Source organism: Microcaecilia unicolor, chromosome 7 (genome assembly GCF_901765095.1).
Source record: "Microcaecilia unicolor chromosome 7, aMicUni1.1, whole genome shotgun sequence".
NCBI lineage: Eukaryota > Metazoa > Chordata > Amphibia > Gymnophiona > Siphonopidae > Microcaecilia > Microcaecilia unicolor.
In genome coordinates, this window is record NC_044037.1 from 251,855,663 (window position 1) to 251,871,159 (window position 15,497).

General features: G+C 43.2%; 1 protein-coding gene across 1 annotated transcript in view; it reads left to right on the plus strand.

Annotated features, from left to right (window-relative positions):
* ARL5A (ADP ribosylation factor like GTPase 5A) overlaps positions 1-12,997 on the plus strand; it is a 45,557-nt gene extending 32,560 nt beyond the window's left edge. The window contains exons 5-6 of the mRNA XM_030210266.1: positions 2,991-3,142; positions 12,097-12,997. Coding sequence (XP_030066126.1) covers positions 2,991-3,142; positions 12,097-12,145 — 201 coding nt within the window. The 3' untranslated portion in view covers positions 12,146-12,997. The remainder of the gene's footprint in view (positions 1-2,990; positions 3,143-12,096) is intronic.
* Positions 12,998-15,497: the final 2,500 nt, after the last annotated feature.

The window sequence follows — 15,497 nt, forward strand, 5'->3', positions numbered from 1 at the left end:
TACTGTATCTAAATGTAACTTGAACCTTGAAGTATGTTTTGGAAAGTCAAATAATTTTAAATCTAAAATTCAAATACCCAAATAGTTATGGAGAAAAGGGACTGAATGTTCAGGTTTGCTTGGAGAAATTTAAAATATATCGGGGGGGGGGGGGGGTGTATCTTGTGAAATATTCTTCTATAAACTGTTCAGGTGGCAGGGATATGTGTCAGTTTTATAGTAAATAAACATTGCTTTGTCAGAGCAGTCTATAATGTGTGCTTTGAAAACAAGGCACATCCTAATAGTGAACAGGTGGGCTCTGATTAAAGCATTGTTAACCTAGCTGACAGCAGTTAGGTTGAAGCCTTGAGAATTGGTGCTACTGGACATGTTTGAAATTTATGTTAACTTAACCTTATTTAATGTCTGTTCAATATGAAATCTATATTAGAGAAACAGAATGAGCAACTGGTTGCAGATTCATGTACAGAAATACAGAAACACATAGCCCTACATAGTGGGAGTAGGGGGGCAGTTTCTCCACATGGGTTAATTTTTTGCATATCATGACAGGAATGAGCCTAACTCCTAAGCCAGGGTACGTGGAGTATTTTCTCAGTCTCTCAAATTTACTGCTAACTAGAGAGTGACATGGGGACAAAGTGTGTTCCCATCCCCATGGGCTCTGTCCTTATCTGCAGAAGCCTGGAACACTTAAGACTTTATATTTAAATCTTTTTATTAAAGTATAAAAAGGAACAATATGCTGTGCAACTGTTTATAAATCACAAATAGAAAACAATAACAATAATGAACAGCTATAATAAACACCCCCCACCACCACCCTCTACCCTGACTTCTACTACCCCAAGGAATCCTAATCCACACTGTTAAAATGTCCCCTTAGCGGGGGAAAAATATGCCCTATGAATCATTGTTATGAGTTTTTAATCTGTGGATGAATAAGTCATCAACAATCTTAGGATTCAGGGGTAGATGCATCAAGCAAACGTAAAAAAATCAAAATCGTTAAAGGCCCTAACGATTTTTAAAAAACGAAGAATGCACCAAAAAAAAAAGTCACACATGCTCAGATCGGTATAGAAACGTACAATGTATCAAAGAATCACAATACACATCGTTAATCGGCCCCCAAATCATGCGCAGAGCAGCCAAGCGTTATGTTAGCTGCTCTGCGCATGCCACAAACAGTCAAAACACAGTCAAATCACAAGCACATGGCTCCCAAATCAAAACAAAAAGAAAAAAAAAGGGTCGGGAGGGGGCAAGGGCGCTCATCAGGAGCGTCCTGTACAGACGGCCTTGCCCCCCCCCCCCCCCCCCCCCCGCTGCTTCCCACTTTCCGCCGCTCCCCCCACCCCGAAAAAGCAAAATTCAAGCAGCCCTGCTCCCCACTTTCCGCCGCTCCCCCCACCCCGAAAAAGCAAAATTCGAGCAGCTCCTGCCCCCTCCCTTCCTCACTACTCTCTCACCTCAGCTCCGCCTCCCGACATCCTCCGTCCTGTGCCCCGCCCCCTTTTGGGGTCGTCGCCGCCATTCCCCTCCTCCATCGGGCCCCCCTCCCTCTTACCGGGCCCGTGCAGCGCCTCTCTCCTCTGTCCGAAGGCGCTGCACGGGCAAGAAGAAAGCCTGATGCCTGCTTTCGCCCAGCTTCGATGGCGCGTCTTTCTCCTGCTGGGCCCGCCCCTGTCTGACGTCGGTTACCTACGTAGGTTACTGACGTCAGACAGGGGCGGGCCCAGCAGGAGAAAGACGCGCCATCGAAGCTGGGCGAAGGCAGGCATCAGGCTTTCTTCTTGCCCGTGCAGCGCCTTCGGACAGAGGAGAGAGGCGCTGCACGGGCCCGGTAAGAGGGAGGGGGGCCCGATGGAGGAGGGGAATGGCGGCGACGACCCCAAAAGGGGGCGGGGCACAGGACGGAGGATGTCGGGAGGCGGAGCTGAGGTGAGAGAGTAGTGAGGAAAGGAGGGGGGCAGGGGCTGCTCGAATTTTGCTTTTTCGGGGTGGGGGGAGCGGCGGAAAGTGGGGAGCAGCGGGGGGGGGGGGGGGGGCAAGGCCGTCCATACAGGACGCCTCGGACGAGCGCCCTTGCCCCCTCCCGACCCTTTTTTTATTTTTTTATTTGATGAGTTTTCTGAGGTCCTTTGGACCAATCACAGCGCTTTTAGCTCTGCTAATGCGCTGGGATTGGCTCAAAGTTTGTTTGTTTTTTAACTTTACACTTTTTCCTGGCACAGAGCTGTCCTAACGAGAGGTCCAGACCTCTCGTTAGATTTCCTGCCTTTTTCCTGCGTAAAGGCAATCGGAAAAGGTTAGTGCATGTCGTTTCAATGGGGTTTTCACACTAATTGCTCATCTCCATTCCGTTTTCGTTAGCTGCTGGCTTCCTCGGTAAAAGCCCTTTGATGCATGCAACGGATCAAATTTTCCTCGTTGGAGAGTCATTAAAGGCTCATTTAGCTTTAGTGCATCTGCCCCTCAGTCTAGCTCTCCTGTCTTCTACAGTTCTTCCTGCAATAGAAGATGTCTTATTAGAAAATGTGCTGGTAGCAGGAATGTACAGGATCCCCCATGCAAATTTTGCTAGTTGTGGCCAGCATGTTTGCTTGTTTCCCCCCAAAATCAAAATATCGTCGTCTGCATCATTCAAACATAAATGACAGTCTAGTTCATTAACAGGCTTAGAAAATGACATGGGAACAAAGTTTAACCCCATCCCTGTGGGCTCTGTCCCTCTCCCGCGGTTACCACGGGTTCCCGGCCCTGTGTCATTCTCTACTCATGATGTTCACTATACAACTTGCATCATGCCGAAGAGAGCGTCAGTATGTTGTACCTTGTGATTATTGCATTTCTGATGGAGCACATATATGTATAATCAGGATTGTTTGCTAACTAGTATAAGTAATCAGGTCTTGTGAGGTTATTTACCACAAAAGATGGTGTATATGCATAACATCTTTAAAATATTTCTTTATATTTTGTAGGATCTAAAAAAAGCAGGATTATTGGTGTTTGCAAACAAGCAAGATGTGAAAGAGTGCATGTCTGTCACAGAAATTTCTCAATATCTGAAGCTAACTTCAGTTAAAGATCACCAATGGCACATACAGGCGTGTTGTGCACTTACTGGGGAGGGGTAAGAATGTTGTTTATTCCTTGAATAGATTTTTACCAATTTGTTTTAATGTTTTGGTAGACCCCCTTATAGCATAGGCATTGAGGTCCAAGATATTGAACCATGTTTTAAGTGAATTCACATTATATTGGGTCTACTTTGTAATATGTTTTAAAAAATGGGGTTCAGTTTGTGACCTGTAAAAAGCAAAAAAGTAATTACATGTTATGTTGAGCCATGTTTCTCTAGTGAGTGTGTGCGTGGGCCCCACTGATCACAGAAGAATAAGCTTTTTTCACTTCTTCAGATCTTACATTAAAGATTGCTGTTGTATTCGCAAGACTAAAAAGGAGGCATCTCCATTTTGTGCATCAGATCTTTATGACCAGAATTGCTCAAGAAAAATCCTTTGACCCCTGACGCAGGTGCTGTGTGCCGAAACTCGGCCTGTGTTGGGTCATCAATACAAGATTGTTGCTCAAGCTATATGATTAAAAGCATTTGTGTCTCTAATTTGAAGGCTCTTAGTGCTTTCTTTTTGCTGTTTTGGATTTACATGCGCAACTTAAGTTGCACTGTATAGAATTCAGGGGACTGTAACAGGAGTGAACTTCACTCCTAAGCTAGGTTATGTGGAGAATGATCTCACTGTTTCAAATGGCCTATTATTGTTGATGTGATTGAATCAATCCATCTTGCTGCTGGTCTTGTAGTCCAGCTTTTCTCATGATGCATTTTGCATACAAGTTAAACAAATATGGTGAAAGACTTGGTCATCCGGGCCTCTTATTTTTTCTCTGTCCATTGTATCCGCTCAGGTTGCCCTTTCCTCCCAATCTCTCTTCATCCACTCATTCATGCTCTGGTTATATCACACTTAGACTACTACAACTGTCTGTATGGTGGCATCCCCCTCTGCTCTTTCAAGCATTTACAGCTCATCCAATCTACAGCTGTCAAACTGCTTCACGACGCACACCGCTTTGATCATGTCACCCACTGGCTTCCTGTTACTGCACGCATTACGTTCAAACTCTGCACTGTGGTTTATAAATTACATATTCCGTCTTCTCCTGCTTACCTCAATAAGCTCCTTGTTCCCTACACTCCCCTCTGTTTCCTTCACTCTGCTGATTAAAATTATCTTTCACTGCCACCAATGTCAGAACTCCACCTGACCTCTTCCCAGGGATACTGTCTTCTGTTACTTTGGTACTAAATTATGGAGCGAGCTCCCACTATAAATTAGGAACCAACCCACCCTGTTCGCCATCAATAAGCTCCTCAAATCTCACCTTTTCACCCAGTCCTTTGGTTCAGCTGCTGATTAATCTCTTTGTCTTCCCCTCTTTCTCCATCTTTCCCTTCTCCCATTTTAACTTTGTGAACTGCATTGAAGCCTAGTCCAGGCCATATGGCGATATATCAAGTGGAAATAAATAAGTACTGTATCTGTTTTAACTTGTATGCTGAATACATTATGAAAGAAGTTGCACTGCAAGATGATGAACATGGATTCAAAATATGAAGAAGGAATGTCAACAACCTCCAGTATGCTGAAGACACCACACTTGTAGCAGAAACTGAAGAAGATTTAATGGCCATCCAGATCAAAGTTAAGAAAAAATAAATTTAATAAAGAAAAAGAATGGGATTGCAACAAATTAAAGAAGACCAAAACCATCATAACAGGTACAACCACCAATTTTCAGAGTTAACAAAGATGTAGAAGCTTTTGACAGTTCTGCCTATTGGGATCAATGAGGAGGGCTTTATCAATCAAGAAATAAGAGCAAGGATGTGTCCTTACAAAGATCTGAATTGCAGGTTTAAAGGAAGGAGCTAGGATATCTCTAAGGAGTGTGGTAGGGTTTTGCATATCATTAATGGTGAGCAAATCTGCATGAATTACTTCACTCACACCTTCCTGTAGTCATAATATTTAACACCTCCAGTGAGTCATTACTTTTACATCACCCATTTCTATTCTTCTATTACCTTCTCCCACTACTCCAACCAGAGTTACACCTAATCACACTGACCACCCTTCAACATCTTCAGTCCTTCTGTGACTGTTCTCTTGTGCTTGACTGCTTAAATATTTTTAATTTAAATGCTTTACTTTTTGTCTATTAGATTGTAAGCTCTTTGAGCAGGGACTGTCTTTCTTCTGTGTTTGTACAGCGCTGCGTACACTTTGTAGCTCTCTAGAAATGTTAAATAGTAGTAGTAAATAGTAGAGTAAGCTTTTGTTAATTACTGCCCTTATCACTTAACCTCAGAATGAAGAAAACCTAGCAAGAAATAAATATTGTAACTGTGGAAATGCAAATGTGTGAACATTTTTTTTGATATTGCATCTTCTTTTTAGCTTAACTATTCTGAACCAATAACTTTTTTTTCCTTAAAGACATCAAAGTGCATTTGGGGAAAGATTTGCTGCACTAATCATCACTGACATAGTGATGGGCAATCCCTATGCCATCTGAAAGTGCTTTGATACATAAGTACATAAGTATTGCCATACTGGGAAAGACCAAAGATCCATCAAGCCCAGCATCCTGTTTCCAACAGTGGCCAATCCAGGTCACAATTACCTGGCAAGATCCCAAAAAAGTACAAAACATTTTATACTGCTTATCTCAGAAATAGTGGATTTTCCCCAAGTCCATTTGATAATGGTCTATGGACTTTTCCTTTAGGAAGCCGTCCAAACCTTTTTAAACGCCGCCAAGCTGACAGCCTGTACCACATTCTCTGGCAACGGATTCCAGAGTTTAATTACATGTTGAGTGAAGAAAACGTTTCTCCGATTCGTTTTAAATTTACTACATTGTAGCTTCATCGCATGCTCCCTAGTCCTAGTATTTTTGGAAAGCGTAAACAGACGCTTCAAATCTACCCATTCAACTCCACTCATTATTTTATAGACCTGTATCATATTTCCCCTCAGCCGCCTTTTCTCCAAGCTGAAGAGCCCTAGCCGCTATAGGCTTTCCTCGTAGGAAAGTCGTCCCATCCCCTTTATCATTTTCATTGCCCTTCTCTGCACCTTTTCTAATTCCACTATATCTTTTTTTGAGATGCAGCGACCAGAATTGAACACAATATTCAAGGTGCAGTCGCACCATGGAGTGATACAAAGGCATTATAACATCCTCATTTTTGTTTTCCATTCCTTTCCTAATAATACCTAACATTCTATTTGCTTTCTTAGCCGCAGCAGCACACTGAGCAGAAGGTTTCAACGTATCAACGACAACACCTAGATCCCTTTCTTGGTCTGTGACTCCTAACATGGAACCTTGCATGACGTAGCTATAATTCAGTTTCCTCTTTTCCACATGCATCACTTTGCACTTGCTCACATTAAACGTCATCTGCCATTTAGACACCCAGTCTCGTAAGGTCCTCTTGTAATTTTTCACAATCCTCCCGCGATTTAACGACTTTGAATAACTTTGTGTCATCAGCAAATTTAATTACCTCACTGGTTACTCCCATCTCTAGGTCATTTATAAATATGTTAAAAAGCAGTGGTCCCAGCACAGACCCCTGGGGAACCCCACTAACTACCCTTCTCCATTGAGAATACTGACCATTTAACCTTACCTCTGTTTTCTATCTTTTAACCAGTTTTTAATCCACAATAGAACACTACCTCCTATCCCATGACTCTCCAATTTCCTCTGGAGTCTTTCATGAGGTACAACTTATAGCAGCAGCTTCAGAGAGCATTTTCCATCTTACAGATAGGCTGCAGAGAATACCTTCTCCTGCTTTAGACTTAGCCTGGCCTCAGAATGACATCCTATAGTATATCTCCTATCAAACTGAGCTCTCTTTTTCATCAAGCACTGCCATTTCCTCCCCTCACCCTCCCCACTGACAGTTTGAACTTCGTGGGTGTGGCTTGGATCTCTTTCAGGGAGAGAAAACTAACAACTTATAGCAGCAGCTTCAGAGAGCATTTTCCATCTTACAGATAGGCTGCAGAGAATACCTTCTCCTGCTTTAGACTTAATCCCGCCCACCCTACCCCTCTACCCACCCACCCCTAGAGTGACATGTCTTATATAACCTCCCTATCAACCCACTCATTACTTTACCTCACCCATTTCTATTCTTCTATCACCTTCTCCCACTACTCCAACCAGAGTTACACCTAATCACACTGACCACCCTTCAACATCTTCAGTCCTTCTGTGACTGTTCTTTTGTGCTTGACTGCTTAAATATTTTAAATTTAAATGCTTTACTTTTTGTCTATTAGATTGTAAGCTCTTTGAGCAGGGACTGTCTTTCTTCTGTGTTTGTACAGCGCTGCGTACACTTTGTAGCGCTCTAGAAATGTTAAATAGTAGTAGTAGTAGTAGTACTTTGCCAAACACCTTCTGAAAATCCAGATACACAATATCAACCGGCTCACATTTATCCACGTTTATTCACCCCTTCAAAGAAATGTAGTAGATTGGTGAGGCAAGATTTCCTTTCACTAAATCCATGTTGACTTTGTCTCATTAATCCATGCTTTTGAATATGCTCTGTAATTTTGTTCTTAATAATAGTCTCTACCATTTTACCCGGCACCGATGTCAGACTCACCGGTCTATAATTTCCTGGATCTCCTCTGGAATCTTTTTTAAAAATCGGCGTTACATTGGCCACCCTCCAATTTTCCAGTATCATGCTCGATTTTAAGGATAAATTATTACTAACAATAGCTCTGCAAACTCATTTTTCAGTTCTATCAGTACTCTGGGATGAACACCATCTGGTCCAGGAGATTTGCTACTCTTCAGTTTGTAGAACTGCCCCATTACATCCTCCAGGTTTACAGAGAATTTATTAAGTTTCTCCGACTCGTCAGCTTCGAATACCATTTCTGGCACTGGTATCCCATCCAAATCTTCATTCAATCTCTCCACTACGGCTTCTTCTTCCCTGATCGCCCCTTTTACTCGGTCATCTAGCAATCCAACCGATTCTTTTGCTGGCTTCCTGCTTTTAATATATCTTTAAAAATTTTTACTATGTGTTTTTGCTTCCAACGCAATCTTTTTTTCGAAATCCTTCTTATCCTTCCTTATCAGCTGTGAAGGAAAAGATTACCGTATTTTTCGGACTATAAGACGCACTTTTTTCCCCCCAAATTTGGGAGGAAAATGGGGGGTGCGTCTTATAGTCTGAAGGTAGCGATTTCCCTCCCTCCCCCCCTCCCCCCCGAGTTCGGGATCGCCCTCCCTTCCCCCGGCCCTGTCACCACTTCTCCCTACTCACGCCACGCGATCTTCCCTGGTGGTCTAGTGACGTCGGGGCAGGAAAGAGCCCCCTCTTTCCTGCCCAGTCCTCCTGTATGCAGCCTGACGGTCTTGGCGAGATTCAAAATGGCCACCGAGACTTCAATTCTCGGCGGCCATTTTGAATCTCGCCGAGACCGTCAGGCAGCATACAGGAGGACGGAGAGCAGCGCGCTGGGCAGGAAAGAGGGGGCTCTTTCCTGCCCCGACGTCACTAGACCACCAGGGAAGATCGCGTGACGTGAGTAGGGAGAAATGGTGACAGGGCCGGGGGGAGGGCGATCCCGAACTCGGACAAGACGCACCGGAGCACCTAGGTTTTAGAGGAGGGAAAAAGGAAAATTTTTTTTTCCTATTTCCCTCCTCTAAAACCTAGGTGCGTCTTATAGTCCGAAAAATACGGTACTCCCTTGATAAATTTGTTCTTGGCCCCTCATATCAGCTTGTGTTCTATAATCTGCTCTTTATACAGGTCTCTGTTACCAGTAGTTCTGCCCCTGCTCCATTCTCGCTCCAATTACTGAGTTTGCCACTTCATTAAGCCGTGATCACTGTTTTCTGAGGATTTATCTTATTAGTTCTAAGGTATACTACTAGTTCTGACATAGTCTATAAATTCTGTTAATTTGTATTGTTTTTATTATTAAAACTCGGTCTGTCCCTTCTGTTCTCTTAAACTCTGGTTATTCTGATTCAGTAAACAGCTCTGATGCTGTTAGGAAGGGCAGTATATCAAACCTTGTAGTAAAAATAAACATAGTGCTCCAAACCTTATTCTTTTCCAATTATCAATTTCTAGGTGCTACATTTTGTAAAGTGCATGCTAGGAGCATTGCAAATAGGTACTTTTCACTGGGTGTGAGAGATTGTATATGTTTGAGACCGCAAAAGTAGTAACTTGGTGGAAATCATTGTGAGTGGGTGGTGTGCACACATGTGTGATCAGTTTACATTGGTGTGAGTGTGGGGTGCATGAGTTGTAGACATTCATGTGTTTGAGCGAAGATAGTGTTCTTACACATGAATTTTCCATTTTGGATGGTCTCTGGCTGCTTATTCCTCCAGCCTCTTCCTGACATATTTCCCGCTCCATTCTCCCATTCCCTTCCCCCCAGCCTCTGCTGTCAACTTCTCTCAGGCTTCCTCTCACCTGCCTTGTAGTTGCTGGCTCTGCCACTCAAGACTGCCTGACTGTTTTTCTGCTGTTTTTGTGCCATAGAGGTTGCACAGACAAACCCATGCATACATACAGATGTACAGACCCAACTTAATAGCTGCTACTGCTCTAGTGAAATGCATCTAATAATCTGGATAAAGCTCATTATATACAGTGGTGGAAATAAGTATTTGATCCCTTGCTGATTTTGTAAGTTTGCCCACTGACAAAGACATGAGCAGCCCATAATTGAAGGGTAGGTTATTGGTAACAGTGAGAGATAGCACATCACAAATTAAATCCGGAAAATCACATTGTGGAAAGTATATGAATTTATTTGCATTCTGCAGAGGGAAATAAGTATTTGATCCCCCACCAACCAGTAAGAGATCTGGCCCCTACAGACCAGGTAGATGCTCCAAATCAACTCGTTACCTGCATGACAGACAGCTGTCGGCAATGGTCACCTGTATGAAAGACACCTGTCCACAGACTCAGTGAATCAGTCAGACTCTAACCTCTACAAAATGGCCAAGAGCAAGGAGCTGTCTAAGGATGTCAGGGACAAGATCATACACCTGCACAAGGCTGGAATGGGCTACAAAACCATCAGTAAGACGCTGGGCGAGAAGGAGACAACTGTTGGTGCCATAGTAAGAAAATGGAAGAAGTACAAAATGACTGTCAATCGACAAAGATCTGGGGCTCCACGCAAAATCTCACCTCGTGGGGTATCCTTGATCATGAGGAAGGTTAGAAATCAGCCTACAACTACAAGGGGGGAACTTGTCAATGATCTCAAGGCAGCTGGGACCACTGTCACCACGAAAACCATTGGTAACACATTACGACATAACGGATTGCAATCCTGCAGTGCCCGCAAGGTCCCCCTGCTCCGGAAGGCACATGTGACGGCCCGTCTGAAGTTTGCCAGTGAACACCTGGATGATGCCGAGAGTGATTGGGAGAAGGTGCTGTGGTCAGATGAGACAAAAATTGAGCTCTTTGGCATGAACTCAACTCGCCGTGTTTGGAGGAAGAGAAATGCTGCCTATGACCCAAAGAACACCGTCCCCACTGTCAAGCATGGAGGTGGAAATGTTATGTTTTGGGGGTGTTTCTCTGCTAAGGGCACAGGACTACTTCACCGCATCAATGGGAGAATGGATGGGGCCATGTACCGTACAATTCTGAGTGACAACCTCCTTCCCTCCGCCAGGGCCTTAAAAATGGGTCGTGGCTGGGTCTTCCAGCACGACAATGACCCAAAACATACAGCCAAGGCAACAAAGGAGTGGCTCAGGAAGAAGCACATTAGGGTCATGGAGTGGCCTAGCCAGTCACCAGACCTTAATCCCATTGAAAACTTATGGAGGGAGCTGAAGCTGCGAGTTGCCAAGCGACAGCCCAGAACTCTTAATGATTTAGAGATGATCTGCAAAGAGGAGTGGACCAAAATTCCTCCTGACATGTGTGCAAACCTCATCATCAACTACAGAAGACGTCTGACCGCTGTGCTTGCCAACAAGGGTTTTGCCACCAAGTATTAGGTCTTGTTTGCCAGAGGGATTAAATACTTATTTCCCTCTGCAGAATGCAAATAAATTCATATACTTTCCACAATGTGATTTTCCGGATTTAATTTGTGATGTGCTATCTCTCACTGTTACCAATAACCTACCCTTCAATTATGGGCTGCTCATGTCTTTGTCAGTGGGCAAACTTACAAAATCAGCAAGGGATCAAATACTTATTTCCACCACTGTATTAGGTGCAAGTTATCTATAGATATTGTTAAATCAAGTAGAGGTAATTTTACCCTGACAAATTCTATTGATCTATTTTATCTTTGCTACAGAGTACTATGACTAAGATACCAATTTAAATAAAAGTCAAACCACTGCTTTCTTGATTCTGTATTTTGAAATTGCTTATAAATAATCAACTGTGTTTCAGATGAAGGCAAATTAAATCAAGGTTATGTCCCTCAGCAATCAGTATTGTTCTTAATTATACAGAAAAACCTTAGTCAAATATTATAAATAGTCTGGACAGTCTTCTTAGGAAGACTGACTGGAACACGCGCACAGCATACCACCTGATTTACAATGCGCTCTGCTAACTCCTGTGTGGAAAAGGCTTCCGATATTGGATCTATAGCCCAGTAACAAGTTAAAAAGAATCTTTCCCAGCAGACAGATACTTCACTAACCTCAGCTATCTAATAATTCTCTCTAAAGTTCTAAGAGTTTTGTGGGAAATAATGGCTCCCCTGATCCCCCATATAGCCTTGGTTTCTAGATAATTGGAGTTCATATTTGGCCTAGAGTATTTGATGAGTTTCTAGATGTAAACTGATGTGGTGGTAGTGATATTAGCAGAATTGTTTGTATCTAATTCTGTCTGTAGTGCTTTGTTTTTATTTTTTGTTTTGTATTCTAGATTTTAATTGTATTTTAATTATCTAGGTGCTACAATTTTCTTCAGTATCACAAAGTGTCATTTCTCTGTTTTTACAGGTTATGCCAAGGGCTTGAATGGATGATGTCAAGGCTTAGGGTCAGATGACCCCCTCATGACTGACTTTGCACGGACTTTAAATATAAATAGTGCTTTACTTTCGATTCCCTTGACAGCGGCAAACTTACCGGGTTGGCATATTTATAGAACATTGATTTAACATTTTTTGTCCCATGCAAAAAGAAATTTAAAACATTTGCTTTGAAAGCAAAACTGAAGTCCAGTTTTTCCAGTGCTGCTCTCTGCCATTAATATTTTCTGAAGATAAGTATTAAAATCTCATTGTTTTGACCTTTATCTTGTGTTGAATCCGTTTGGCATAGTCTGTATTTTGGTAAGTATGAAAGAGACAAGAACTTTTTAAATTTACTGTATTTTTACATGTTTTATTGGTCATCCTGGTTGAGCTCATTAATTGGTCTCATTGACAAATGAATCATTGGTGCAGATATGAACTGCAGTATTTTTAACAGGAGTGAAATGTTATAATTGGACATTGATTTTGTGTCTGTATGTTATGTTAGAACTTGCCCAATTGTGTAGTTGGTGCAATACAAGTTGAGGGTGAGTGCTTTGATAATAAGGATCTCGTCATCGTAAACTAAATACATTTCATGCAGATTGTAGTTAAATGTATGTCAATGTAATTGCCATTTCAGTTTTCACGTCTTTACTTCCTCTATACTTTTGTAATGTACATAGTATATTTAGTACACTACAGTTCTTCCCTGATATGTCACCATTTGGACTATTATTTGTGTACATTTTTCTTTTGTACTAAAGTATCTGTAGTTTTACTTTGCAAAATTAAATAGTAGCATGTATGGGTTTTTTTGTGTAACTCTACTTGAACCCCTTAACCCATTTATTTTTTGTGATTACTGTTAAAAAAAAAAAAAAGATCTACCCTTTCATTCTCCTTATTTCACTAGAAAGAGATTTTATTTTCATATGGATATTGAAGCTTTGATAATTAAAAAACATTTCTGTTAATGGAAATCTTGAGGAAAGAAACCAAAAGAAAAAGAAATGCCTATATATGATCTTATTTTCTGAACTAACCACGATTGTCTAGTCTGGATGATTCAGGCTTTCTCCGAGGACAGATAGACCCTGTTGTATTCTCACATGTGGGTGACGTCATTCAGAGCCTGGTGCAGACACTGTCTAGCATATAGATGTTTCAAGAAATTTCTGTGTCCCACTGTGCGCAGGTTTCTTTCTGCCTGGCGCGTGAGCACAGGTCTGTCGGTCTTCATTTTTCCATGGAGGAGGGAGGATGCTGAGAACCTAAAAGATGTCATCCATGTCCCTACAGAGTTGGGTCACTCCCTTCTCTGGTGGACAGTTCGGTTGAATTTGACTGTGAGACTACCATTCCAAATTTCGCTGTCTCAGAAGTTGTTAACGGATGCATCCAACCTGGGATGGGGAGCTTGTGTCAATGGGCTTCACACCCAAGGGACATGGTCTGCTCTGGAAACAGATCTTCATATCAGCCTCCTTGAGCTGAGGGCCATTTGGAATACTCTCAAAGCATTTAGAGATTGGCTACAGAACCAAATTATTCTCTTCTAAATGGACAATCAGGTTGCAGTGTACTATGTGAACAAGCGGGGGGGGGGGGGGGGGGGGGAGCGTACTACCCTTGTGCAGGAAGCAATAGGGATGTGGCAGTGGACCACCTTCACGGAAGGGTCCTGGGAGCCACATACCTAGTGGGAAAGGACAGCAGCCTGGTAGACAGACTAAGCTGGGTAATGCATCCCCACGAGTGGTCTCTCAATATGGGCGTAGCCTGCAAGATCTTGTAACAGTGGGGCATCCTCTCAGTAGATAATTTTGCCATTCATTTCAACAAAAAAGTCCCCTAGGTCTGTTCCAGGCCCAGGTCACACGGCAGACTAGCATCGAATGCCTTTCTTCTACACTGGGAGACAGGTCGTCAGTATGTGTATCCTCCAGTGCCTCTCATAGGGAAGACTTTGCTGAAACTCAAGCAAGATGAGGCAACTGTGATCCTAATCACCCCTTATTGGCTGAGGCAGATCTGGTTTCCTCTTCTTCTGTTCCCAGTCTGTAGTCCCTGACCCTCATGGCCTGGATGTTGAGAGCATAGAGTTTGTGCCTTTGAATCTGCGTGATTGTATCTCCATAATCTTGCTTTAGACTCCACTAAGATGTATTATTCTTTTAAGTGGAAGAGTTTTGCAGTCTGGTGTGAGGGAAATGCCCTAGATCCTCTTATTTATCCTACAGAAAAGCTGCTTGAATGCCACCTGTACTGCTCTGAGTCTACTTTGAAAACCGACCCTGTAAAGGTTCATCTCAGTGCAACTAATGCTTACCATCTCTGTGTAGCAGGTAAGCCCATCTCTGAACAGCCTCTACTTGTTCGTTTTATATGAAGTTTGCTGTTGACTAACCTCTCGTTGTGTCATGGGATCTCAATGTTGTCACCCAGATGATGAATGCTCCTTTCTCCAAGGACAAGCAGGCTGCTTGTTCTCACATGTGGGTCGACGTCCGCGTCAGCCCAGGAATCGGACGACTATTTTTCAAATAAAATATAAAAAACCTTTCCAGAGTCTTCTGGCGCACGTGGCCGTCTTCCCGCCCATCGCGTGAGCGTTCCCGCTCAGTTATTTTTTCTCTGCGGTGAGGTGCGGTCGAGTTTTCCGCACTCCTCGCAGGCCTGGGAAAGAGTTTTCTGTCTACTTTTTTTGTCTTCTTCTTCCTTATTTTCTTTTTTGTAGTGGAATTTATAGTTTTTCTTTACTGTTTTGCCCTCTTTAAGTTTCCTTTATTTTTCGACGCGGCTGGGTTGCTCCCTTCTTTTCGTGCCCTTTTTTTCTTTTAACAGGCATGGTCGCGTCTTTTGATTTCGCTGAAGCCATTTTTTCTTCCATGTCATCGAAAACGCCCAGCGGCTTCAAACGTTGTACTCGGTGCAACCGGACTATCTCAGGTACCGATACCCACGCTTGGTGTATCCAGTGCCTTGGACCCGACCACAGCCCAGCCGCTTGTAGTCTGTGTCTTTGCATGAAGAAACGGACCCAAGCATCTCGAGAAGCCCAAGGAGAGAAGCTTTTTGGGGCTCAGTCTGGTCCTTCAATGTCGACATCGAGGGACGCATCGACGACGGGAGCTAAGGTAATAGCTGCGGAACGACCAACTCGTGCTGGGAGCATTGAGGCATCAAGTGGGTCTCCACCTGTCTCGAGGCCTCCTGTTATGCAGGCCTCCCGGCCCAGAGGAGACGTGAGGATTCCATGTCTTCCTCATCGGTACCGAGGAGTCTCGATGACGGGTGTCGAGCGAAGGCAAAGAAGCACCATAATCGTTCTCCTTCGACACACGGTGCCAGGAGCTCCGGAGCGTTGAGGGATTCGGCACC